General features: G+C 41.0%; 1 protein-coding gene and 1 pseudogene across 1 annotated transcript in view; one reads left to right on the plus strand and one right to left on the minus strand.

Moving 5' to 3' along the window:
- carhsp1 (calcium regulated heat stable protein 1) overlaps positions 1–18,285 on the plus strand; it is a 43,257-nt gene extending 24,972 nt beyond the window's left edge. Inside the window, exons 2-5 of the mRNA XM_037688825.1 lie at positions 8,286–8,437; positions 11,484–11,589; positions 12,770–12,892; positions 17,570–18,285. Of these exons, the coding sequence (XP_037544753.1) occupies positions 8,356–8,437; positions 11,484–11,589; positions 12,770–12,892; positions 17,570–17,732 (474 nt within the window). The 5' untranslated portion in view covers positions 8,286–8,355 and the 3' untranslated portion in view covers positions 17,733–18,285. The remainder of the gene's footprint in view (positions 1–8,285; positions 8,438–11,483; positions 11,590–12,769; positions 12,893–17,569) is intronic.
- Positions 18,286–23,522: 5,237 nt separating this feature from the next.
- Positions 23,523–24,171, minus strand: LOC119421980 (annotated as a pseudogene).
- Positions 24,172–25,804: the final 1,633 nt, after the last annotated feature.

Raw genomic sequence — 25,804 nt, forward strand, 5'->3', positions numbered from 1 at the left:
CAGCAGTTTACCTGCAGAGCTGCAGCAGTTTACCTGCAGAGCTGCAGTGGTTTTGCGTTACGAACACTTTGCAGTCTTTTCAATAATGAGTTTACATCTTTAGTTTTATGTTAATCTACTGTAATAAACCTTTGTAAAATACACCAGAATGCAGGAAATGGCATCTACTTTAATCAAAATTCTCTGGGGTAGGACCCTCAGACAGGTCAGTCCTCTCCTTTGATGAGTAAACAGTCTGGGCACTGAATTTTCTTTAAACTTTAGAGTTCCAGGGTTGTGTTTCTCAACAGACCGTTACATTAAGATAAGATAAGAACTTTATTGATCCCACAGGAAATTGTTGTGTCAGGGTTTCAATACAAGGAGCATGCACAAGGAATCGCACAAAATATAAAAATAACAGAGAGGTCAGGTGTAGACAGAAACATTAAAGTGTTTATTGTAGTACAGGATTACTTTTATTGTTCTATGTGTAGAAACAGGGAAGGAGTTATAAAGTTTGATAGCCACAGGGAGGAAGGACTTCCTGTGGTGTTTTGTGGAGCACCTTCTCAGTCTACGACTGAAGGGAAGAGTTCACTGTGGCGTGCAGGATTATTATTTAACAGATGCAACATTAAATAATAACGTAATGTTCACACTTAAAAAACAATTTAGAATTGTCCATATTCCCACTGAGAGGTGGTAAACAGAATATAACCCTGACCCCAAATGCACTCTGGAATCTGCACAAACTTGAGGGACAAAAACCATAAAACCTATAGCAGTGAGACACACAGGTTCAAAGATAAAATAAAGCAAATGTACAAAAAGTGTAAAGTTATGAGAAAACAAAACTGCTTTTCTGCAAAGATTGTTGAAAGTTTAGACACCTCAAATGTTTAACACTGAGCACTCTATGGTAAAACTTACAGATAACCTAAATCTAAAACGTTGGTTTTGTAAATCATTTGTATGAAACAATTTCAAAGTGCCGCTTCAGTCATGCAAAGTCCAACTTTCTGAGACCCCTTAAACAACTGTGAAGTACCCCACATATTTTCTCACTACATTTAAATATACAGACCCTTTCCAAAAAATTAGAATATTATGGAAAAGTTGTTTAACTTCCATAATTCCATTCAAAAAGTTAATCTTTAATAGAAGATAGATTCAGGGCCCACAATTTAAACAATTTCAAGTATTTATTGGTTTATTTTTACATAATTTGGGCTTCCAGCTCATGAAACCCACAAAAACAGGATTTCAAAAAAATAGAATACTGTGAAGACATCAGCCCACACTACTCAGTTTTTGCAGAAAAAAGAAAGAAATTAGGGTCACAACAAATCAATCAAAATACTTAAAAAGTACTTTCAAAACGATATGTCAATCTTCAATACTTGGTTGGGAATCCCTTTGCCTTAATCACTGCCTCGATGCAACGTGACATTGAGGCAATCAGCCTGTGGCATTGACTGGGAGTTATGGAAGCCCAGATTTCCTTGATGCTTGCTGGCAGCTCTTCTTTGTTGTTGGGTCTGGTGCCCCTCATTTTCCTCTTGAGAGTACCCCATAGATTCTGAATGGGGTTTAGGTCCGGCGAGTTGGCTGGCCAGTCAAGCACTGTGGCATGGGCATCAAACCAGGTTTTGGTGCTTCTGGCGGCATGGGCAGGGGCCAGGTCCTGCTGGAAGATGAAATCTGCATCTCCATACAGATCCTCAGCAGAAGGAATCATGAAGTCCTCTAAAACATTCTGGTAGACTGTTGTGGTGACCTTGGATTTAAGAAAGCAGAGTTTACCAACACTTGCACCGGACATTGCACCCCAAATCATGACTGACTGTGGATATTTCACACTGGACCTCAAGCAGTATGGGTTCTGTTCCTCACCCTTCTTCCTCCAAACCCTTGGACCTTGATTTCAGAATGAAAGGTACACTTTACTTTCATCGGAAAAGAGGGCCTTGGACCACTGGCCAATGGTCCAGCCTTTCTTCTCCTTGGCCCAGTAGAGATGCTTCCTACGTTGGCTCAGATTCAGAAGTGGCTTGACCCGAGGAACCCGACAGTTGTAGCCCAACTCCCAGATGTGTCTGAATGTGGTGGTTTTTAAAGCTGTGACTCCCGCCTCATTCCACTCTTTCTGGATCTCTGACAGATTCTGGAATCTTCTCTGTTTGATAATCCTCTGAAGCCCACGGTCATCTCTTTTGCTGGTGCATCTTCTCCTGCCACATTTTGCCCTTCCACTAGACTTTCCATTGATATGCTTGGACACAGCACTCTGTGAACAGCCAGCCTCCTTAGCTATGAACTTTTGTGGCTTACCCATCCTATGGAGGGTCTCAATGATGGTCTTCTGGCCAGTTATGTCTGCAGTCTTCCCCATATTGAACCGAACTGAGACAATTGAACCAAACTGAAGCAATTTAATGACACCTGGGGAAACCTGTGCAGGTGCTTTGAGTTTAATAGATGATTAGTGTCACACTCAGTTTAAAACATTCATGCCCTGAAAAATTTGGACTGATTTCTTCACAGTATTCCAAGTTTTTTTTTTTTTTTTTTGAAATCCTGTTTTCATAGGTTTCATGAGCTGGAAGCCCAAATTATGTAAAAATAAACGAATAAGTACTTGAAAATTGTTTAAATTGTGTACCTTAATTTATCATCTATTAAAGACTGATTTTTTGAATGGAATTATGGAAGTTAAACAATTTTTCCATGATATTCACATTTTTTGAAAAGTGTACTGTATGCTTCATCTGCTGTTAGCTGCGTTAGCTCAGAGAGACTCGGACTTGCAGCATTTTGTTTAAAAATTCTCACTGAGTCACAAGGACTCATTTTCAAGAAAGACCTGTTCTAGACAGACTACATATAGAATACAGACAATATTATACAACAATAGAAAGCAATTAAAATAAAAACTGTTATTAAAAACACTGTTGCTGTTATAGCATGGTCCTGCTAGCAGTGTGGTCCTGGTAGCAGAGTGGTTCTGGTAACAGATTGGTTCTGGTAACTGTGTGGTCCTGTTAGCATTTAGCATTTGTCATGTCTAGACTGGACTATTGCAATGATTTATTATCTGGGACTCCTGTTAGCAGCATGGTCCCGCTAGCAGAGTGGTCCTGCTAGCAGAGTGGTCCCACTAGCAGAGTGGTCCCACTAGCAGAGTGGTCCCACTAGCAGCATGGTCCCACTAGCAGCATGGTCCTGCTAGCAGCATGGTCCTGCTAGCAGAGTGGTCCCACTAGCAGAGTGGTTCTAGTAGCAGCATGGTCCTGCTAGCAGTGTGGTTCGGTTAGTAATGTAGTTCTGTTAGCGTGGTCAATGATTCTAAAACCTACTGTATTGTTGTTTAGCGAGTTGAAACAAGGCGTTATAGTTTCATAGTGAGCTTAGCCTCTCTTACCACGGTGATTTAAGGCTGAAAGAAATCTTTCTCTGATTCTAAAAACTCAGACCTTCAGTTCTTCATAAGCAGCTAAACCGTTAACCTCACTTCACAGTCCATCCCTCTGGTCATTCACTGACCGGGCCTCAGAACCTCGTGACACCTGAGCTTGTGTTTTGTAGATGTCTGGCATGTGGTCATTCTTTCCACTGTATTAAGAATTGTTTAAATATTCTTATCTGTATGAGAAAGAGCATCATCCTCATCGGAGATACGAGAATAAACTCTCATGAAAATCTGATCAGAACGGGTCTTTTAAGAATTTTTCTACCAGCTGCTTCGTGGTTTGTTACTGAACAAGTTGTGCACTGTGGGATGCTCTGCACCTAAATGATCAATGATCAATTTATGCTGTTGTAGTGATTTAAATATCATGCAGTTATGTTTTATTATGTACAAACCGGATTCCAAAAAAGTTGAGACACTAAACAAATTGTGAATAAAAACTGAATGCAATGATGTGGAGATGGCAAATGTCAATATTTTATTCGTAATATAACATAGATGACAGATCAAAAATTTAATCTGAGTAAATGTAACATTTTAAAGGAAAAATATGTTAATTCAAAATTTCACAGTGTCAACAAATCCCCAAAAAGTTGGGACAAGTAGCAATAAGTGGCTGAAAAAGGAAATTGAGCATATAATGAACAGCTGGAAGACCAATTAACACTAATTAGGTCAATTGACAACATGATTGGGTATAAAAAGAGCTTCTCAGAGTGTCAGTGTCTTTCAGAAGCCAAGATGGTAAGAGGATCACCAATTCCACCATTGTTGCACAGAAAGACAGTGCAGCAATACCAGAATGGTGTTACCCAGCATAAAATAACAAAGACTTTTAAGTTATCATCATCAACCGTGCATAACATCATCAAAAGATTCAGAGAATCTGGAACAATCGCTGTGTGTAATGGTCAAGGCCGTAAAACTCTACTGGATGCTCGTGATCTCCGGGCCCTTAAACGTCACTGCACCTCAAACAGGAATGCCACTGTCAAGGAAATAACAGAATGGGCTCAGGAATACTTCCAGAAAGCATTGTCAGTGAACACAATCCACCGTGCCATCCGCCGTTGCCAGCTGAAACTCTACAGTGCAAAGAGGAAGCCATTTCTAAGCAAGCTCCACAAGCTCAGACGTTTGCACTGGGCCAGGGGTCATTTAAAATGGAGTGTGGCAAAATGGAAGACTGTTCTGTGGTCAGATGAGTCACAATTTGAAGTTCTTTATGGAACACTAGGACGCCATGTCATCCGGACCTCAAGGATAGCCCAAGTTGTTATCAACGCTCCGTTCAGAAGCCTGCATCACTGATGGTATGGGGTTGCATGAGCGCTTGTGGCATGGGCAGCTTGCATGTCTGGAAAGGCACCATTAATGCAGAGAACTATGTTCAGGTTCTAGAACAACATATGCTCCCATCTAGACGTCATCTCTTTCAGGGAAGACCCTGCATTTTTCAACACGATAATGCCAGACCACATTCTGCAGCAATCACATCATGGCTACGTAGGAGAAGGATCCGGGTACTGAAATGGCCAGCCTGCAGTCCAGATCTTTCACCTATAGAGAACATTCGGCGCATCATAAAGAGGAAGGTGCGACAAAGAAGGCCCAAGACGATTGAACAGTTAGAGGCCTGTATTAGACATGAATGGGAGAGCATTCCTATTTCTAAACTTGAGAAACTGGTCTCCTCTGTCCCCAGACGTCTGTTGAGTGTTGGAAGAAGAAGGGGGGATGCCACACAGTGGTAAAAATGGACTTGTCTCAACTTTTTTGGGATTTGTTGATGCCATGAAATTTGGAAACAACAGATTTTCCCTTTAAAATGATACATTCTCTCAGTTTAAACTTTTGATCTGTGATTTATGTTCTATTCTGAATAAAATATTAGATGTTGGCACCTCCACATCATTGCATTCAGTTTTTATTCACAATTTGTTTAGTGTCCCAACTTTTTTGGAATCCGATTTGTACTTGCATATTAAATTATTTGGTGATTTTTAAGAGCTCATTTGAGGAAAAAGCACTCCTGTCCTTTGTTGTCAGAGTGCTGCCAAACTGCTGGAAAAAAGTGACTTTTACTCAAATTAGATTTTTAATTCCTTACTGAAGTACATTTTTATACGAATAACTTTATATGTACTTGAATAAAATTTCTATAGAGTAACTGTACTTGTACTTCCAAAAAAGTTCAATCTGGTCCTCTCGACATTCAAAAAAAACCCATCATTAAACAGGGGTGGAGGCCTCCGGGTTCAACTGTCCCCCTCTTACAATGCTGTGATTGCTCAGCCCTCTGTGAATAGTAAACAGCCATCAGTGTGCTAATGATCCATTGTTAGGCTGATGGTCCTTCTTGAGCATGTGATCAGCTGGTTTTGGTTGTCAGCAGCAAAACTGGTTGATCCACTCTGAGAAGGTGCTATTTAAGAGACTGAGCTGAAAACAGCACCTCAGACTGCGGAAGTCTCGGATGAGAGACGAAACGTTTCTACATTTTTTTGCTTTGTTTTTTTTTTTTTTTTTGGTTTTTTTGAATGTCCAGAGGACCAGATTGAACTTTTTTGGATTTTTCTACCTGGATTATTGAGCATGCATCAGGATATGTACTTGTACTTAAATATGTAATTTCAGTATACCTTCCACTTCTGCTTGGCACCCTAATTTCAAAGAGCGATAAAACAACTACAAAATGAAATATATTAAACCTAAAAATATAAGATTTTTATTTATTTATTTATTCACAATGAATGTTCTGCTCTGAGAGCATTTTTCACTTACCATGAACACCTTTATGATTTTATTTTATTTTTTAATTACAGGCAGTAGTATAAACGTTAGGTCCGGTTCCATCTCTGCTCTTTGCAGATTATGTGGTCCTGTTTGTGTCATTGTGCCGTGATCTTCAGCTCTCACTGGAGCGGTTCGCAGTCGAGTGTGTAGCAGCTGGGATGAGAATCAGCACCTCCAAATCTGAAGCCATTCTCCTCAGTCGTAAAAGTGTGGAATGCTCTCTTCAGGTTGAGGGTGAGGTTCTTCCTCAAGTGGAGGAGTTAAAGTATCTTGGGGTTTTGTTCACGAGTGAGGGGAGAATGGAGCGCGAGATTGACTGACAGATTGATGCAGCGTCTGCAGTAGTGTGGACTCTATGCCAGTCCGTTCTAGTGAAGAGGAAGCCGAGCTGTAAGGCAAAGTTCTCTGTTTACCAGTCGGTCTATGTTCCTACCCTCACCTATGGCCATGAACTCTGAGTAGTGACCAAACGAATGAGAATGTGGATACAGGAGGTTGAAATGAGTTTCTTCTGCAGGGTAGCTGGGCTCTCCCCAGTATGCTCCCATGTCCTGTCAGCCGCGCCGAAACTGTGCGCACTGTCCGCAGAGGGTTCAGACTTCATGCTTGAGCGTCCACCCTGAGCGGCTGCAGAGCAGCTCCGCAGACGAGGGGTGTTTACCTTTGGGACAAATCGAGGTCGCCGATTGGTCATATGCTGACACGCCTACTGGATTGATTGACAGTCCGGGAAAAAAAAACGAGAGCTGGCAGCCCCAGCCACAGTGGTGTTCTGTGTTTATATGTTGTTACTAAAAAAGTTCTTAAAAAAAAAAAACCCCAGTAAGTTCTGGTACTGTAGCCCACACATCAGACCAGCCCACCAGGAAATCTCCAGACTCTCCCGCAGCCATGCTGGGACTGATTTTAATTCGCTCGTGACAAATGTCTTCATTTCTCACCATTTAAGTCATGGCATCAATGGAGGAGGAAGAGATCATTTGCCTTTTGGCAAAAAACAAAACAACAGGCCAGATCAGAGATGAAGAAGGGGAAATTAAAACATTGGTGTCGCATACAAAGCAGTCCGTCACCGGGCAGTTTATTGTGCGACACCGAGTACATGGTCGTGGTCGTAAAAATTGAGCTTTGCACGGACATGCCCTGCAGGCGTCCGCTTTGACTCTAATCTGGTACGTGCGGACTGACGTGCGTGGGAGTGTACTGGGGGCTTTAGCGATAGGGTGAGAAGTTTAGTTATCAGGAGAGACTCTGAGTAGAACCACTGCTCCTCCACATCGAGAGGAGCCAGTGGAGGCGGTTCGGGCATCTGGTAAGAATGCCCCCTGGACGCCTCCCTAAGGAGGTGCCTCAGGCATGTCCGACTGGGAGGAGACTTAGGGAAAGACCCAGGACATACTACTGTATGTCTCTTGGTTGACCTGGGAACACCTTGGAGTCCTCCCAGAAGAGCTGGAAGAGGTGGCTGTGGAAAGATGTCTGGACCTCCCTGCTCAAGATGCTGCCCCCGAGACCTGAGTCCAGAATAAGTAGAAGATGATGGATGGATGGATGGATGGATGGATGGAATTGTATGAAGTCCATCTTTTGATGAGTAATCTGTGGAAATTGTAGATAGTTGAACTCCTGTTGTCTTTGGTTCTTTCCTCTCGTTGTGTTCAAGAAGCAACAAACTGCAGGAACGACTGACTGGAGGTTTCTTTCCACTGCTCCTCTAACTGGGCCTGGCTGGACGGTGATGTCAGTCCACAGTTGAATGACGGGACCTCCTCGTTAGGTCACAGAGCGTCGGACAGTTCTCTAATTATTGTTGCCGTGGTAACGAGGGTTGTGACCGTGCCACCAGCTGGTCACTGTTTGACTCTTCTTGTTTGTTGTTCTGGGGACCGTTCAGGCGGGGGGAGGTTGTGGACCAGAAAGTGAACAGAAAATGCAGATGTTCACCGAGGAGGAAAAATAAACACGTTTTGTAAACGTTGCTCAGCTCAGGCTGAAGGTTCAGTTCTAATTTTGTGTGTGTCTCTTGTCCTCCTCGCAGGTGTTCAATACGCAACACTAAACTCTGACTCCCCATCTTTGTCTGACGCTTTGACTCCGCCTCCTCCAACATGTCTTCTGAGGCCACGCCAGTCCAGGACTCTGGATCCATTACCTCTCCTCCTGCCTCTGCAGGATCCCCAACTTCTCCAGGTAAACGCACGTCATTAACAGATCCACCAGCGCTTTGTGATGAAACCATTTTGGAGGCGTGTCTGAAGTTTTCTGCAGGATTTTTGTTTTTAAAGGATCCAACAAATCTTTCATTTAACAAGGTTAAATCTTTTAAAATCAGTCTGTGCAGAACAAGAAACCACTTGTGAATCAAAGAGAAGTCCGAGTGGAGCTGCTCGCTTAGAGAATAACGTTTTTCTTATTTTACTCAAGATTGTAATCACAGTTGTCACAAATGTTTGTCTTCTTTAAGTTTAATTCATTGCATCTGTGTCATAAAGAACTGTCTTTAAGGTGAAATGTTTTCTTCCTGATGAGTTTTGACTTGAAGAACCAACAAAGGAGTATTTATTTGAATAAAGTTTTGTACGCTCTATCATCCAGGTAGATAACAACAAAAATGGTTAAATCATGTCATCTGGACCAGTTTCTTTAATCCAGAGGACTTCGTCAGTCTGCGGCGTGTCAGTCAGATCTGTCCCACAGGTAGCCTTCACTGCTGTGTTTCAAGACAACCTCCTGTTGGAATCTCACTTATGGGGGACGAAACGTTTCTTCACTTAAAGAAACGGGTCCAGATGACATGATTTGACCATTTTTGTTATTTGAACATAGCTTACTGGAAAAAATAAATAATATCAGCAATATGTTGCATTTCTAATATAGCAACATTTACTTATTAATTACCATTATTTCTGGACTATTGAGTGCACTTGAATATAAGCCACGCCCACTAAATTTAAAAATAAATATGTGCACATATGTAGGCTGCACTTGTGTATAAGCTTTGGGTGTCCATGTTGCAACATGTGGTATTTACACAGAAAGAGTTTTTAAACTTGTAATTAAATACGTACCAGTAACATACACAAATACGTACAGTAAATGTTTTTTTTTTCTGAACAGTGCCTGTAACAGAGCTGGTTAAAAAAATAAAATAAATACATTAGCCTACCAGGAAGTCATTGATCGCTATCTTCACCTTCCTCCTGTGCACTAAAACCTCTGAAGTCTTCTTCAGTGTCAGAGTTGAACAGCCTCAGAAAAACTTCTTCACACGTCCTCAGTCTCTTTCGTCGTTGCTCTCAACGTCACTTTCATCTCCAGGCAAATTCACGATTTGACTTGATTTATGGCTGCAAATACTTTGTTGTGTCCCAGCGGGGGGTGGGGGGAGACAAATTGTCCAAACAGGACACAGTGGACCCATGAAATCAAGTTTCATGGGTCCACTGTCCTGTTCGGACTCTTCATTGGTCAGATTTCTTTAACCTTCATTTATACAGGTAGTCTCATTGAGTCACAAGCAATTTATAATCCGGAAATTACGGTAATTAAACAGCAGGGCTTATGAAGTCTGTATTTATTATATTTTCTATTTTGTTTTTCTAAATGTTTTATTATGTAACATTTTTTTACTTGGAGAAAGTCTTTAGTTTTTCTTTTGGCCATTCCCTCTTCAGAGGTTGACGGAGCGAGTCATAATAAACGTCCTATGAATAAATGGGGATAATATCCACAAGTTTATACATTTTAGGAAATTTAAATAAAATAAAATAGTGTTTTTGATTATTCACAAGTTTTCTGGTGTTTGTTTTTTTTGTTGTTCTTATTTTAGTTTTACATTTTCATTTGACTGAATTGTAAAGCGCTTTGGTCAACTTTTGTTTTTAGGTTTTAAATGAATATGTTGACATTGGTTTAACAGCAGCACATCTAAATCAATAAAATCCTTAACTTTAGTTTATACGAGAGCTTCTGTTCGTCTCACACATTCCTGAGCTGGAGGTGGTAAATCTGTGTCAGTCCCACTGCACACGTGCACACGAGGGAACATTCAAGAACACGTGACTGTGGATGTTAAGATCCACATTTCAAAGATGTTTGTTTACCATTTCCACACAACAATAAACAACTTACAAAACATATAAAATATTACATCACTTATTAGTTTATTTATTTCTTCAAAGCGCATCAGCTCATGACTGTTTTATCGTGTTTTTAACATTTCTAATAACTGGTTGTTCCATTCTGTTTCTTTACATTTCTCAGTTTGTTGATGGGAAATATCTAAAGAGGTCTCTTTTATTACTTCAGCGTCTGTCCGAGATGTTAATTTTCATCTTGCATTTTTACTGAAACCTCTTTACCTTTTGGACATTTGTTATGATGCGTAACCATGACAACAAGGTGGGTTTTTTTTAACAACTGGGAGCAGCTGATTAACATCTCAAAGCTCAAATATTACCTCAACTACAGCCCCAAATCTCAAATGAGTTTAAAAGGAGGTGCCATGGATGCATTCCCGTCTACCTGGCAGCTTGAGTACCTGACCGCTGAGATCCTGGAGCTGGCGGGAGGCGTGGCTCATGACCGCGAGAGGACCGAGGTCGTCCCCCGACACCTACGTCTTGCTGTCCGCAGTGACGAGGGGCTCGGCAGTCTGCTGGGAGGAGTTTTGCCCAACATTCATGTGATCCTGCTGCCCAGGAAGACCGACACCCGCCAAGTCCAAGGGACGGATCAACATCTGTAACCAGTTTCTTCAGATCTGGTGTAAGACAGACGGAAACAAGAGATCCTTCCTGCCCACAGCCATCAGCATCTAGAACAACTCTTTAATGAAACCAGGTTGATGAGTTGCAACATTTATTTTACTTTGGGATTAATGAAGTTTTTTTTAATTGAATTAATGAGGAATGTCAGTCAGGATGTTGTTGCCACACATTTTGTTTTGTAAACAGAAGTTCTGTGTGCAGTTTGACGGCCATGACGTTTCCTGACACAGCACAGTGCTCTGTAAGAGTCTGTTCTGACCCTAACAGGGACTACAACTGAAGTGTTTCTGTCCTCAGCTTGTTAAATGTACTGAAGCAGAAGGTTGGAGGTTCTGCAGGTCGTCACCGTTCATTCCTCTGCAGAGCCCGGTGTTCGCTCTCTTCTTGCAGGCGGGGTTACAGAAGCAGCGCAGGGACGAACCCGCTGCCGTCTCACGCTGGTCCTGATGCAGCACTTTCTGTTTCAGAGGCCCTGCAGCTTCCAGCCAAGTTCAGAGAGCGCTCGCCCTCCCCCATGAGAGGCTTCCTCATCCCCAGCCCCCTGCCCACTCGCAGGAACAGGACCTACTCAGCGTGAGGACACCCTCAAACACACAACGAGCCCCCGGCTCCATTCGAGTGTAAAACATTTAGACACTTCATATTCTGGACGAGGTGCATTTAGGGAGGATTAGACGTCTCTTTAAATTAATATAAAAACCAAGAACAATAAGTAAATAATGTGTTCATAAAAGAATCTTACTAAAACAAATATACTCTACAACAGTACAGTTAAATCAAAGTTTAGGAAAATCAGTCATAACGATTCATAAAATAATAATTGTAAGCCGTTTCAAAAGGTTTTAGTCTTATTTAAAAAAAAAAAAATTAAAGGTTTTATTTGAAATGTGATCAATTTGTGATTTGCTGAGGTTCTTTTTTTAATAACTTGTGAGTAGATTTTTGAGTTATTGAACTTTTAAGACCCCTCCATATAAAAAAAAAAAAAGACCCTTTTTAGGTCAAACAAATGTCTACAGCTTTAATAAGAGTGATGTTAGACATAAAATAAAGGCAGGGTAAAATATGTCAGACCGTACTTCAGATGTGCGAGTGTAAAAACAGTTCAGGTCTGAGGCAGACTTGTGTTCTGGACTCTTCATTCACTCTGGGAAGGTTCAAAGTCTCATGATTGTCCAAAAGATGCTGCAGCTGGGCCGAGTCCAGCGGAGTGCATTCTGGATTTTTACTCTCGTGCATAAAACTTGAGTGAAACCTGCTCAATTCCTGAAAAGATTTTAAAAAATCTTGGCTTCAAGTGACTTCTCATTATCTCCGTGTTCATACAAGTACCAGTTTAATAAAAGTATGAAATAAGTGACGGCCCCGGTTCATCTCAGATAAAAGAATATTGAAACGTACACGTCAGGAAGGATCCAGAAAGATTTCCAAGGCCCACCTCCCCAGACGTTCTGTTCAATCAGTCCACTAAGAATGGAAAACATTTTGGTCTTGTGTAACTCTACCAGCACCTGCAGATGTTTCTGTTTTCAGTCAGAAAGATCAAAAATAATTTGAATAATCTGTTTCCGAAGCCTCTTCCAGACAAAAATGTAGCGTCTTCTTTGAGATAATTCAGTCATGTCATCTGATCAGATTTAAACGGCAGAAACAATTCATTTACTTCAATATTTTCCTTCAGTATTTTGAATATTTTTGTGTTTTGTTCCTGTTATTGCCCCCACCCCTCCATCTGACCCCCCTCTCCCTGCAGGGCGGCCCGTGCTGCAGAGGGTCCGGTGTTCACCGGAGTGTGTAAATGTTTCTGTCGCTCCAAAGGCCACGGCTTCATCACGCCGTCAGACGGAGGGAACGACATCTTTGTTCACATCTCAGAGTGAGTGTGTGTGTGTGTGTGTGTGTGTGTGTGGGGGGGGGCATGTTAGAGTGGGGCTGTGATGATGAGGTGGACGTTAGAAGGCTGCTTCGGCTCCAATCGGTCATGGAGCGATGCCTCGGCTGTGCGTGGGAGACGAGGACAGCGCTCACAAAGAGGAGCGTGTGGGAGGGCGACGCAGCACTGAGTGACCTTCACTGCAGGCCCTTTGTTCTTCACACACACACACGACAGGAAACACACGTCAGCTCACTTCAACACCTACGTACTCTTTAACAAAACAAGCTCGGGCTCATTCAAGTCTGCAGCGCTGCTTCACAGGAGGCGTCACACGCAGCAGCAGCTGTTATCAAATGTTTCACTGGTTTTAAAGTTGTACAGGGGGCTGAAAACTGTTCACCCCCATTGTGGTTTTTTCTTTGTTTTCTTACAACCTGGAATTTAAAACTAGTTAAAGTTTTCCGTACAGAAGCCACATTTATAGATGAATAAGATCCACCTGTGAGTTCTCAGAGTATAAGTCTGTTCTGGTGCTGTCCTGGAATATCTGAGCTCGTGTTTGTAAAATAATAAATAAGATGGTGTTTTGTCAAAAGACCCATTTGGAGCCTCCAAACACGGTGCTGTGCTCCGATGAGACTAACTGAACTTTTAGGCCATCGAGGACAACACCATGAACGGTACAAACCTCTCATCGTGCTGACAGCAGTGAAGCATGGCGGTGGCAGCATCATGCGGTGGGGATGTTTTTCCTTAGCAGAGACTGGAAACTGATCTGAGTTTCAAAATACTGAGAAATATAAAGTAGAAAGTTCCTGGAGAAACTTTGACGGGGACTGCCGGGCTGCTGCCGACATAATGTGTTGATTTGACGGTAAAATGTGTTTGGGTTATAACGAGTTGCAGCTGAATAGCTCTAAAAATGCCTGAGTTATCTTGTTTTTATCTTTTTAGCTAAGGTGGCCATCTTGGATTTTTGATTTGGATTCAGTGTATGATGGAGCACGTTCTCAGCTACAACCTCACCAAATTTCAGCTCTATGTGTCAAAATGGCTGAGTTAAATCCATTTAAAAGTAGCAATGGCAGCCATCTTAGATATTTGGTTTTGATGCAGCATTTGATGGGAAACATTCTCATCTATCCCCATGTAGTATGACATATGCAGGATATATTCGTACATTTTCACGAGTTCTTCATTTTTCTGACTGTGTAAATGTCGTGCATTGAGTTTAACAGAAATGCGAACGAGAGACGTTATTTATCTTTGACCCATCAAATGAATGCGGTCATTTATTTGCAGAATCAAAGTTTAACATCACACATTTACATTAATTTGGCAAAATATGAAAACAATAACATGGCTAGTTTCACAGAAAGTGGACAATACGGCGATTGTCCTCACTTCTCAGCAGAACAACAGACATCAATCACACGGCGGTGATTGAGAACTTTGCTTCAGATATTTCTAAAATATCTGTACTGATTTTAGGAGAAAGGAGAGTTTAAGATGGAAATGGAGATTTATCTTACAGAGAGATGTGTGAGGGAATTAATCTGTTTGACCAGAAACGTGCACGCTCCTTCAGTTCTCAGCTTGGTCACGGTACGCTTGGTCGAAGTAGAACTTTTACCTGGTTGATGATAGGTCAGCGTCGGTATAGAATCCTTCCTTTGACTCTTTCAGCGTCTCCGTTGAGAACAGCTAAAATACTTCGAGAGTCGTGCGAGGTTATCCAAACAGAAGTTATAATTCCCAAAATCGTCCCTTGCATTCTGGATTCAAGGACTCTGAACTCCTTCAGAGCTCTACTCCTTTAAGCTCTTTTCATCTCGTCGCGTCTCTCTTCGACAGAGACTCGACACAGACATCAGACCTTCTTTTGACACTTCTCCATGAGCTGCATCCGACAGAACTCTGCAAAAACTCCTACTAGAACCGGGAAGTTGCCACATTTAAATGGGTTGACTTCCGGGTCATTTTAGAGCTTTTTGATTGGTGGATGGACCAGATCAGAGGTGTGGTTTGTGATGTAAGGTGTTATCCAAGTCAAGGGCAGAGATTAAGTTTGTTTAAAACAGACAGAAAGATTATTGGAGAAAACCAGACTTCGTGGAGTCTCTACTCCTATTATCTGCTGTAAAGATTAAACATGACATTTCTTTTTCAGTAAACTTTTAGTTGACCGAAACCTGAACTTTAACACACTTACAAATTTGCTCATTGAAGACAGAAAAATCAAGAAATGCCTATTACCCTGATTTCTTCTTTGAATGAGGAGTAAAAATCATTACTTACTGTTTTATGTAAAATAAAAATGAGTAGTTCTCTTCAACCTGTAAACATTGAGTGAACTAACACAATTTGATTATCAAACATTTGTAAAATAGTAATGATCATAGAGAATTGTCTTTTCTACTTGATTAATTCAAGAAAAAGTCTCCAGATGGGTCAAACTGTATTTCTGGATGCAGATCAATGAAATGACAGTTTCTGTGCATCTGGTCAGATTTGACATGAGGTCAGGTTCACTACACCCACACCAAGTTTCAGCACAATGTGACTAAAATTGGTTGATCTATGGTATTTTTCCTTTCTTGCTCAGGCGACCATCTTGGCTTTTTGATTTTCAGTCATTCTATTAAAGATCGTTCTCTGCTACAATACACCAAATTTCAGCTCAGTGTCTCTAAAAATGGCAGAGTTACCATATTTTATCTCTTTTGGCTAAGTGGCCATCTTGGATATTTGATTTTCATTAGGAATGTATGACAACTCACTCTCAGCTACATCCAAATTTCAGCTCAATATGTCAAAGAATGACTGAGTTATAGTCAATTTTGTGTTTGCTGAGGTAGCTGTGTCAGCCATCTTGAATCAAAATGGCTCCAAATGTTAATCAGTTCTCAACATTTATCTGCTGATTACCGTCTGTGAGTTTAGAACAAATCCAGCAGTGAGTCTCTGTTTCCTTCAGGGACCTCTACACTGCAAGTCATGTGACCTGACAGCAGCAGTTGGTGTGAGGAGTGTTCTGTCAGGCGTTTTGTTGTTGTTTGCAAATTATGTCGCCGTGGTAACTCGAAATGCCAATAAAAGTGATGGCACACATCACGGTGCCGTGCCGGTCGTTTTGACATAACGGGTCACATGTTGTGGTTCGGGCCGTGTTAAAGTTGACGGAAGAATAAAGATATAAAGTCAAACATGTTTCCGAGGTGAATAATAATAATACCTGTAGGTGTCTGCCTTGTACTAGACAGTCCCCAATAAAACCACCACTTGTCAGTTCAAAGTACTTCCTTTTCATTAGAGCTGGTCCCATGCCAACACAATTTAACCTTAACTCTACACAAGTCCATTATTTATAATTAAATTCATGATTCATTTAAATTCCAGGAGGCAACAAAATGGAAAGAAAAGCCAGTGGTGAATACTTCTGCTGTACTTGTACTTTTACCACGGTAAATCGTCAGTAGAATATTTTCAAGAGCATTTGATGCTTTGCTCTGAATCATGCACAAGCTGCATGAGAGGCTGGACCAGGACTCCCAGTTGTCCAGTGACCACTTCACTGACTGAACTCCAGCTGAGGCGTTCATGAACACATTGTTGGTTTGATACCCCGCACACTTCTCACTGTGGGTTGCTTCAACATCCATCCATCCATCCATCCATCCATCATCTTTACCCGCTTCTTCCTTTCCAAGTCAAGGGGGTCACTGGTGTCCATATCCAGCAGTCACTGTGTGAGAGGTGGGGGACACCCTGGACAGGTCCAAGTCCATCACAGGGACACAGAGACAAACGAGACAAACAACCATTCACTCTCTCACTCACACCTAGAGACAATTTAGAGTTACCAATCAGCCTAACATGCATGTTTTTGGTCTGTGGGAGGAAACTGGAGCACCTGGAGAAAACCCACGCAGCTGGTTTCACACCACCTCAGACCCTGGGTCCTCATGCTGATTCTTTAGGGTCCTCATGCTGATTCTTTAGGGTCCTCATTCTGATTCTTTAGAGAACTGCTTATCGTAGAAAGCTGACATTTTGTTTTTAGAGTTGTTGGGACCTTCTGACCCTAATTTAAAATAAAATAAATAAAAAGTAAAAATAAACCTCCTGTCCTCATATGAGGATGTAACTTTGTTGTAAAACCACTTCCTGTCCCGTGACAGAGTCCAGTTAATCCCATGTAGGTTGGAGAAAAGAACAAATGCACACTACAACTGAAGCTTGGGGGTCAGGAGGTTAGTCAGGATTTACAACTACTCTGAAAATCAGGAAACCTGGAAAATAACATTCATGTTTTCCAGACAGGGAAAACTGGAGGAATTTGAACACGTGAGTTAATTAAAAGTTTATCTATGATTTTGACAGGTACATGTTCTTCCAGTGTCACGGAGTCCATGTTTTGCTTCTACACTCAACACAAAACGTGTCCTCTGATTGGCTCTTGTGACTTTTTAGTTTCTGACATTGTTCAATGGAATGAATTGATACGAGTGATTGTCATATCGCCACCAAACAAGTGCTGACCGTTTCATTTGACTCGCATATCTTCTGTCTTATCTTGTGTAAGGGGGGGTGTTGTTATGAAATGGGAAAGAAAGCCGAGCAGAACGGTTTTGTTCTCCTCTCTGTTCACGTTTGAACCTTTTTGTCTCCGTCCAGCATCGAGGGGGAGTACGTGCCGGTGGAGGGCGACGAAGTGAGCTACAAGGTCTGTTCCATCCCTCCCAAACTGGAGAAGGTCCAGGCGGTGGAGGTGACCATCACCCACCTGAAACCAGGAACCAAACACGAGACCTGGGGAGGAAGCATCATCAGCAAATGAGCAAATGTTCATCATTAGGGAGGGGGGTGGACGGGTGGGGGTCAGGGATGCTAAGGGAAGTATTTTGGGAATAAATGGGGCTGGATAAAGTGGCAGACTGGGGGTGATGGGAGTGTATGTGGGGGACAGGAGCACCCTGGGATCAGTCACTGTGAAACTTGTGGGAGACGTCGAAGCTGAAATCACAACAACCTCAGCTGACATGACGGGACCGCTGCCTCGGCCGTCACACACACTGGGTAGGAGTAATCTGGATTAAAACACACCTGGTTTCAGAGGCGTTCACATCAGTTTTCTGCACAGGATTTTAGATCTGGGTTGAATTTATTGGGATCTGGACTGCAGCTCTAAATATCCCCAGAACCCCTCCCTGCAGATTTCCTGTGTGTGTGAACGAGACGGTGTTTGTTGCCAGATTACTGGTCCAGAAACAGCAGATTATTTCCAGGTAAATCTGTTGGTGCCTCTTGTTCCCCAGAGAACCTGCAGCTCTGTGTGCCTACATGTACGAGCCTGTGATCTGTGCAAGTGAAGTAAAGCGTTTTCAAACCGCTGGCTTCGTTTAGCTTTTGTCCTTCTTTGTATTGATTCTTTACTTCGTGTTAAAACCACTGTCTCACTGCAGCTGTCGGGGAAACACCATGTTTACATGGACTCCGACGAAAGTTGGGCCAAAATTTGCAGTTTGCATAGAAGTTGACAAAAAAATACAAATGGTGCGCTCTAGGATGTTCAGACACCTGCGAGGACTTTTGAGAAGAAAAGACTGTCAAACATTTTAAAAGTGTGTATCTGCCGCAGCACAAAGAGTTTTAGTTTTATTATGATAAACTTGGACCGTATGGAGAAGCAAATATCTGCTTTTCCATCTGGACCTACCTCCAAAAACACGTCTAATTATTTTAAATGTATAAAATTAATTTGTCGTGGTTCATATACAAACGATAATTTTTTTTTAAAAATCCCTGAATATTAAAAAAGTCAAATTTCTTTATAAAGCACATTTAAAACAGCAGCTGCTACCAAAGTGCTGAACAATAAGATCAAAGGCAGCAATTAAAGGAAAAATTATAACTAAAATTAAAACCATCAAAAGAAAAATGTAAAAAAATACTACCAGTAAATCAGATCACACTGTTAAAAGTAAAAATAAAAAAAAAATTAGAAACAGGAAGTGAAATGTTCTGTCTGATGTTGAGGAGCAGTTTGTAACAAAGTTTAGGGTCCACGACTGAAAAAGACTGATCTCCTCTGAGCTTCAACCAAAAGCAGCTGGTCAGATGATCTCAGCACCAAGAAGGAACATATGGTTGAAGTAGCTCAGAGAGACATGAGGGTACAAGGTCATTTAGGAACTTAAAGGTCAACAGGAGAATTTTAAATCTATTCTGATACGTACAGGGAGCCGGTGAACGGAGGACAAAACTGGTGAAATATGATCAAACCTACGAGTTCCTGTTAAGAGCTGAGCTGCAACATTTAGGACGAGCTGGAGACGTGAAAGAGAAACCTGAATATAAACGGTTACATGTTCCCTGTAGACCATTCCTTCATTCAACCTTTATTTAAACAGATGAATCACTTTGAGCCTCGACTCATTTACAAGTGAGACCTGTTTGAACAGACAAAGTGACACTTGGAGGAAAATATCTGGCTGAGGAGAGACGGAAATTGAACCTGCACATAGTGACTTCTTTCATTCAACATTTATTGCATGTTCCACGTAGACAGTTTATTAAAAATACTATGATGGTGCTACAGCTAGCTGCTGCTGCTATTTGAGCTTCCAACAATATCAAAGCTTTCCATCTTGATATGTTGGTGATTGATGACGATGTGATGTTTACAAGATGCTGTAAAGGTTTGGAGGTGTTTGAAGATGATACCTTGATTTCAGACCAGCCTTTAGCTCATCAGTCCAAACGGGACGTTTAAACAACAACAGATTAAATGTTCACAAATTTGTCATGTAATCCCACTTTTTAAAAAAACCTTTAGTTAATCTTCCCTTTGATACATGAGGATGACAGCTGAACCTAATTAAAGTTGTTTGTGTAAACATGTTTATTCGCCAAGTTTTCAGAAAACGGCTGTTTTTGCTTTGATACTATAAAATGTAAGATCTGAGGTAAAAAAAATCAAAAGACCTCTTCTGATCACTGAGACACACAAACTAATGTGAGCCTGGTTCAAAAATATCCACATCAGGGGAAAGTACTATGAAAATGTACTTGTACTGGGTAAAACGTGCATCATTTCAGAGAGAACAGTTTTTCACGATGCTGCTGAAAAGTCCCATCTTAAAGTTCAGATGTTGGATTGTCAGGATAAAACCCAAGAGCTGCAGAACGACGATGGGCTCGAGCATGGAGGGCCCTTTGTTTTAAAGCATGAACCTCGAGCATGGAGGGCCCTTTGTTTTAAAGCATGAACCTCGAGCATGGAGGGCCCTTTGTTTTAAAGCATGAACCTCGAGCATGGAGGGCCCTTTGTTTTAAAGCATGAACCCGTTTGGGCAGAGAGGGAGTAGAGGAGGTGATCTCTGTCAAACTGGACAAACCTACAGGGTCCATCACTTTCACACCCCGAGAGTTTCACAACACACAGCTGGCAGGACGGGCAGGCGGACTCAGATGTTCCAACAATGTTCCACCAAGTGGAAACTTTTGAGGGATGTTCAAAAATCAGGAAGTGCAGGTGTTTAAAGAACTTTTAACGGATATTTCAGACAATGTGAAGTGAAGTTCTGTGGAAAGGAACGTTGGATCTTTTATTATTTGACAGTGTTGAAGGTGCAGAGTCCACTCAGCTCTTAGCTACATATTAGGTTCAGCTTATTGGTCTCATTAGAATAAAACTATACTAAACTGAGGTTCAAAGCACTGTCAGGTGCCCACAGGTAAGATATTAACTACTCACAACTTCACAAGATCTTCACTTCAACACATCTGAGCTATTCCTCTAAAATCACCTTTCCACAGAAACACAGGATCGTTGAGATGTTTCCCATATTTTTATGACCAAACCTAAAAGTGTAAAAATAATTTGAAAGTTGTTACGGTCTGTTAATGAGCAGAATCCTCTTGTTGGTCATGTTTGTGCAGAAGTTGAATCTTCTGGCCTCCTCTGGCCACGTGTGGTTTCTACAACAGGCTCACAATCAACACTCACGTCCAACTTGCAAATGTTCACATTAAAACTGAAAAGGTAAAACCATAACACCCAAATGGAAGATGATGATAGTAACGTACAAATAAAGCAGGAGTGGATGTTTCTTTTCATTCAACCTTCATTTATCCAGGTTAGTCTCATTGAGTCACGAGGACTCGTTTTCAAGAGAGTCCTGTTTTATATGGAAGCGAATGAGTCTCAATTTTCAAATTAAAAGGGATTAATAGAAGTGCTTTTCATTTTCAAAATAAAACGGCATGTTTTGACTCATAAATGAAATTGCTAATAGAAACAGTTTCATTTTCAGCTCAACACTGCTCATTTCATTTCCACGCGGTGCCCCCGCAAAAAGACTTCCATAAATCAATTAGAATTTGCAATTCCAAGCGGCGCGAGAGCGTGACGTCAGTGGCAACTCTTCCTCTGCTTCAAAAAATACAGTGCATCATCGTTTTCTGCATTTTTGACTTTAACCTCACATCAAAAATCAAACTTTGGGAAACTGTCCTGCGCACTTATTTCATTTTGATATTTGTTTTCTATCAAATGTGTCAAACTAGTACAGCTATAGTACAAATACACAACAATAGTGTAAACTTCCTCAAAGATCACCAGGTTGTTTTTTATTGGCATGGTGGCGTTTGAAACAGTTTCATTGCTGCACACATCCACAGCCAAAACACGGGTCGCATCGAACATGCCAAGCTTCTCATTCTGATCCAGGTGCAGTTTATGACCCATGCACTCAGCATGATGGGGGCAGGATTTAGATTCCGAGCGCCTTCTTCTTCTTTCGGCTGCTCCCTGCGTTAGGGGTCGCCACAGCGAAGTCGCACGAAGACTTGGCAGTTATTTTTACGCGGATGCCCTTCCTGACGCAACCACAGACACCGAGCAGCCACAGCCCTCTGTGTGGAGCAGAGAGCTGCGAAGATTCTGAGCATCCTTAATAAAGAAAAAAAAATTTGATTATTCCTTTTTTAAATGTTTTTTTTTTTTTTAATTTATTAATCCTAACCTGAGGACTGGCTCATTAAGGGTGATATGGTGGTGCAAAAATATATGAATTTAATATAAAAAATAAAAAAAATCAGTAAAAAAATATACGAGTGATAGACGGGAGGACCACGTTGTGTGCACAGTGAAGTCTATTGTAAATTAAGAATGCACCCAGTGCTCACTTGTCCAGTGTCTGAGAATGAACGGTATTGCGTCTGGTTACCATGGTAACGTAAACAGACCACAGCGATCTATGAGGATTAACAGGAAGCAATAGTCCTACTCAACACTCAGTTTGATCACCAGCTGCCACGAATGTTAACGATTACTCGCAGCACCTGACGTTGGTATTCATGATGTGGCTGATGAATCTGGTTCAAGACTACTCGTCGTTCTCCTGCCCACACCCTCATCCACGACAAATATCCTGTCATAAACTTGTGCCCGTCTGATGAGGAAAACTATGTTAAAAATGGAAGCTAAAATATTATACCTAAGATAAAAATCCATGTAACCTCATATATTGAGCCAATCCCACGTTACACGCTCTTCTGACGCTCGTGTCCGAGCTCTGTTGGATCCACTTCTGCTGCAGTGTAGAGGAAAGCTCTGCGTGCGTCTTGCCCGTCTTAAACAACTTTCTGATCAATGCCAAGTGTGTTTCCAGCGAGGCCATGGTGTCGACTGTCGATATGCAAAACACACACACGAACAACTTCCAGGTCACACGTTTGATAGAAAACAAATATCAAAACCAAATAAGTCCGGAGGACAGTTTTTCAAAGTTTGATTTTTGATGTGAGGTTAAAGTCAAAAATGCAGAAAGCGATGAATTGTATTTGAAGAATCACACATTAAAATGAATAATGATATGACAAGAAATGTTTCATTTTTTGATTATTGATTCTCTATGAAAAAACAATTGAACTAAAGGTACGCTGACCATTTCTGCTCGTTCATTTTAATGTTCAAATTTGACATTACAAAATTAATCTTTTTACAGAAATATATTTTGAAAATTAAATGTTAAACGCCATTTTATTGATCATTTTAACTAATTTACAAACTGAGCAGTCTTAGAGAAGAAAATGAAAATGCTGTTTGGATGATTTATTTTTAATTTTATTTATGAGTCAAAACATGCAGCTTTATTTTGAAAATGAAAAGCATTTCTATTAATCCATTTTAATTTGAAAATAGAGACACATTCGCTTCCATACATATAGAGTACAGACAACAATATACCACAATAAAATGCAATTAAAATTAAAGGCAATGCTATAAAACAATAAAATCAAGGTGCCTTATAAAACTAGGTAAAAATACTAAAAATAACATTTGCTTTGCTTTTTCTATTTAACTTATCAAATGTTTAAAATCCCTTAAAGAAATCAAATTGTACAGCTTCTGATCTTGTTGCAAGGTGTTCCAGGTTACAGTTGCAGAGTAAGAAAAGGGCTTTTGTCCAAGTTCAGTCCACACTGAGGGGACGCTGCAGGTAATGATGTGATTCAAAACACCACGTTGTCAGCACTGAGCAGCTGACTGAGGTCATCAGTGCCTGCTTTGACTCGACCAATCAGACGGTGAAATATGGCCATCAAATCCATGTGCAACCAATTAGAATTCTCTTTCCTCATGGTCTCCCCTGGTTGGAGTCAATGCCCACCTCGTCATTATCCTCCCAAGCTGCCATGTCCTCCTAAGTCTCTGAGAACTCTCCAAGGATAAAGCTGTGCTTGGCATAGATCAGGTTGAACTTGTGATCAAGTCTGATCCCGCCCTCGGTCATGGCTCATCTTGCACAGCACCCTGCGCACCGTGTCCTGGTCTCCTCCAGGAACAACGGGGGGTGTCTGGTAGGTGATGTTGACCTTAAAACCAACAGAACACCAGCCCACAAAGTGGATGATGGGCTACGTTTCGGTGGTCGTCTTAACGTCTTTGTGCACCCCATCACCATGGTACACCTATGAAGGTCATGGTCCCTTCCACACGTCTTCACTTCATACAGACTGCAGGGCATACGATGAGGGTCTTGTTTGCCCGTTTGAATGGCCAGCTCAAAGCAGGTGTTGGTGATTCTGGTCGCAGCCAGCTCCTCATGGTACGCCCTCTCAGTGGAGATGGTGGGGCAGTAGGTGACCATAGAAGGCACCAAGCTGGTGTGGAACTCTGTCAGGTCTACAGTAAGGGTGTCCTCTAAGTGAAGACAAGCAATATTGGTGGTAGGTTGGATGCTTGATGATGAGGTCCCTGAAGGCTGCATTTCCTACCATGAAGGCACACAGCACTCCAAGACCATGGGGTCAGGATAGAGTTGTAGGTTACCATCACTGCCATGGACACCTGTGAAGGCTCTGGTCTATTGAAAAAGCATCTGTCTGTCCATCCATCCATCAGCCATCTGTCCATCCGTCCATCCATCCATCCATCATACATCTTTGAGTCCATTTATCCATCCATCCATCCATCCTTGAGTCCATTTATCCATCCATCCATCCATCCATCCAACCATCCATCCATCTGTCCATCCATCCATCAGCCATCTGTCCATCCATCCATCATACATCCTTGAGTCCATTTATCCATCCATCCATCCATCCATCCATCCGTCCATCCATCCATCAGCCATCTGTCCATCCATCCATCATACATCCTTGAGTCCATTTATCCATTTGAGAAATGCTTGTAAAAAAAAGAATTATTTGTATACATGTTTCTTGAAATTGAGAACACAAGAGGCTGAAGAGAAATATAAGAAGTATAAAAATAAATTAGTAGCAATTATAAGGAAACACAAGGAATATTATAGTGATTTATTAAATAAAAGTAATGGTGATATGAAAGCTACATGGCGTGTAATAAATAGTGTTCTGAAAAGTCATAAAGCAAAAACAGGTATTTCACAATATTTTTTGAAGGATGACGATGAAATCCATGATGAAAATGAAATTGTAAATGGATTTAATCATCATTTTGTGAACGTTGGATCAAGCCTTGCTGCTAAAATACCAAAAGTAGACAATAATGTGAAACATTCAGTTATAAGTTGTGACAACAGTATTTTTCTTAATGGAACTGACAAAGAAGAAATAATGAATGTTGTAAAAAATCTTAAAGATAAGAGATCAAAAGACTGGGTGGACATGGATATGATGTTTGTAAAGGACATAATGAGTCATGTTATCGAGCCGTTTACATATATATGTAATTTATCATTTTCAAAAGGAATATTTCCAGACAATATGAAAGTAGCAAAGGTAGTTCCTCTCTTTAAAAATGGTGATAAATGTGTGTTCAATAATTATAGACCAATATCCTTATTACCACACTTCTCAAAAATTCTAGAAAAACTATTTGTGACCAGATTAGATAAATTTATTACTAAACAAAACATTCTAAGTAGCAGTCAGTATGGGTTTAGAGCAAAAAACTCTACATCAATGGCTCTCATGGAAATAATAGAACAAATAACTACTGCTGTCGATCAAAAACAGTATTGTGTTAGTATTTTTGTTGATTTAAAAAAAGCATTTGATACTATTGACCACACTATTCTCCTTGAAAATTTAAATAAATATGGTATAAGAGGACCAGCATTACACTGGGTATCTAGCTATTTAAAAGATAGGAAACAGTTTGTACAAATAAATGGTGTAAGATCTGACCTGTGCAATATCACTTGTGGAGTTCCTCAAGGCTCTGTACTTGGACCAAAGTTATTTATTTTACATGTGAATGACTTAGTGAATGTATCAGGACTCCTCAAATGTGTCCTTTTTGCAGATGACACCACATTTTTTTGTTTGGGTAAAGATGTAAAACGGATGTTGGAATTGATGAAGACAGAATTGTTAGGGTTTAACAAAATAGTACTCAAATTCAGACAAGGCTGAGAG

This window comes from Nematolebias whitei, chromosome 15 (genome assembly GCF_014905685.2).
Source record: "Nematolebias whitei isolate Nwh7 chromosome 15, NemWhi1, whole genome shotgun sequence".
In the NCBI taxonomy this organism is placed as follows: Eukaryota; Metazoa; Chordata; class Actinopteri; order Cyprinodontiformes; family Rivulidae; genus Nematolebias; species Nematolebias whitei.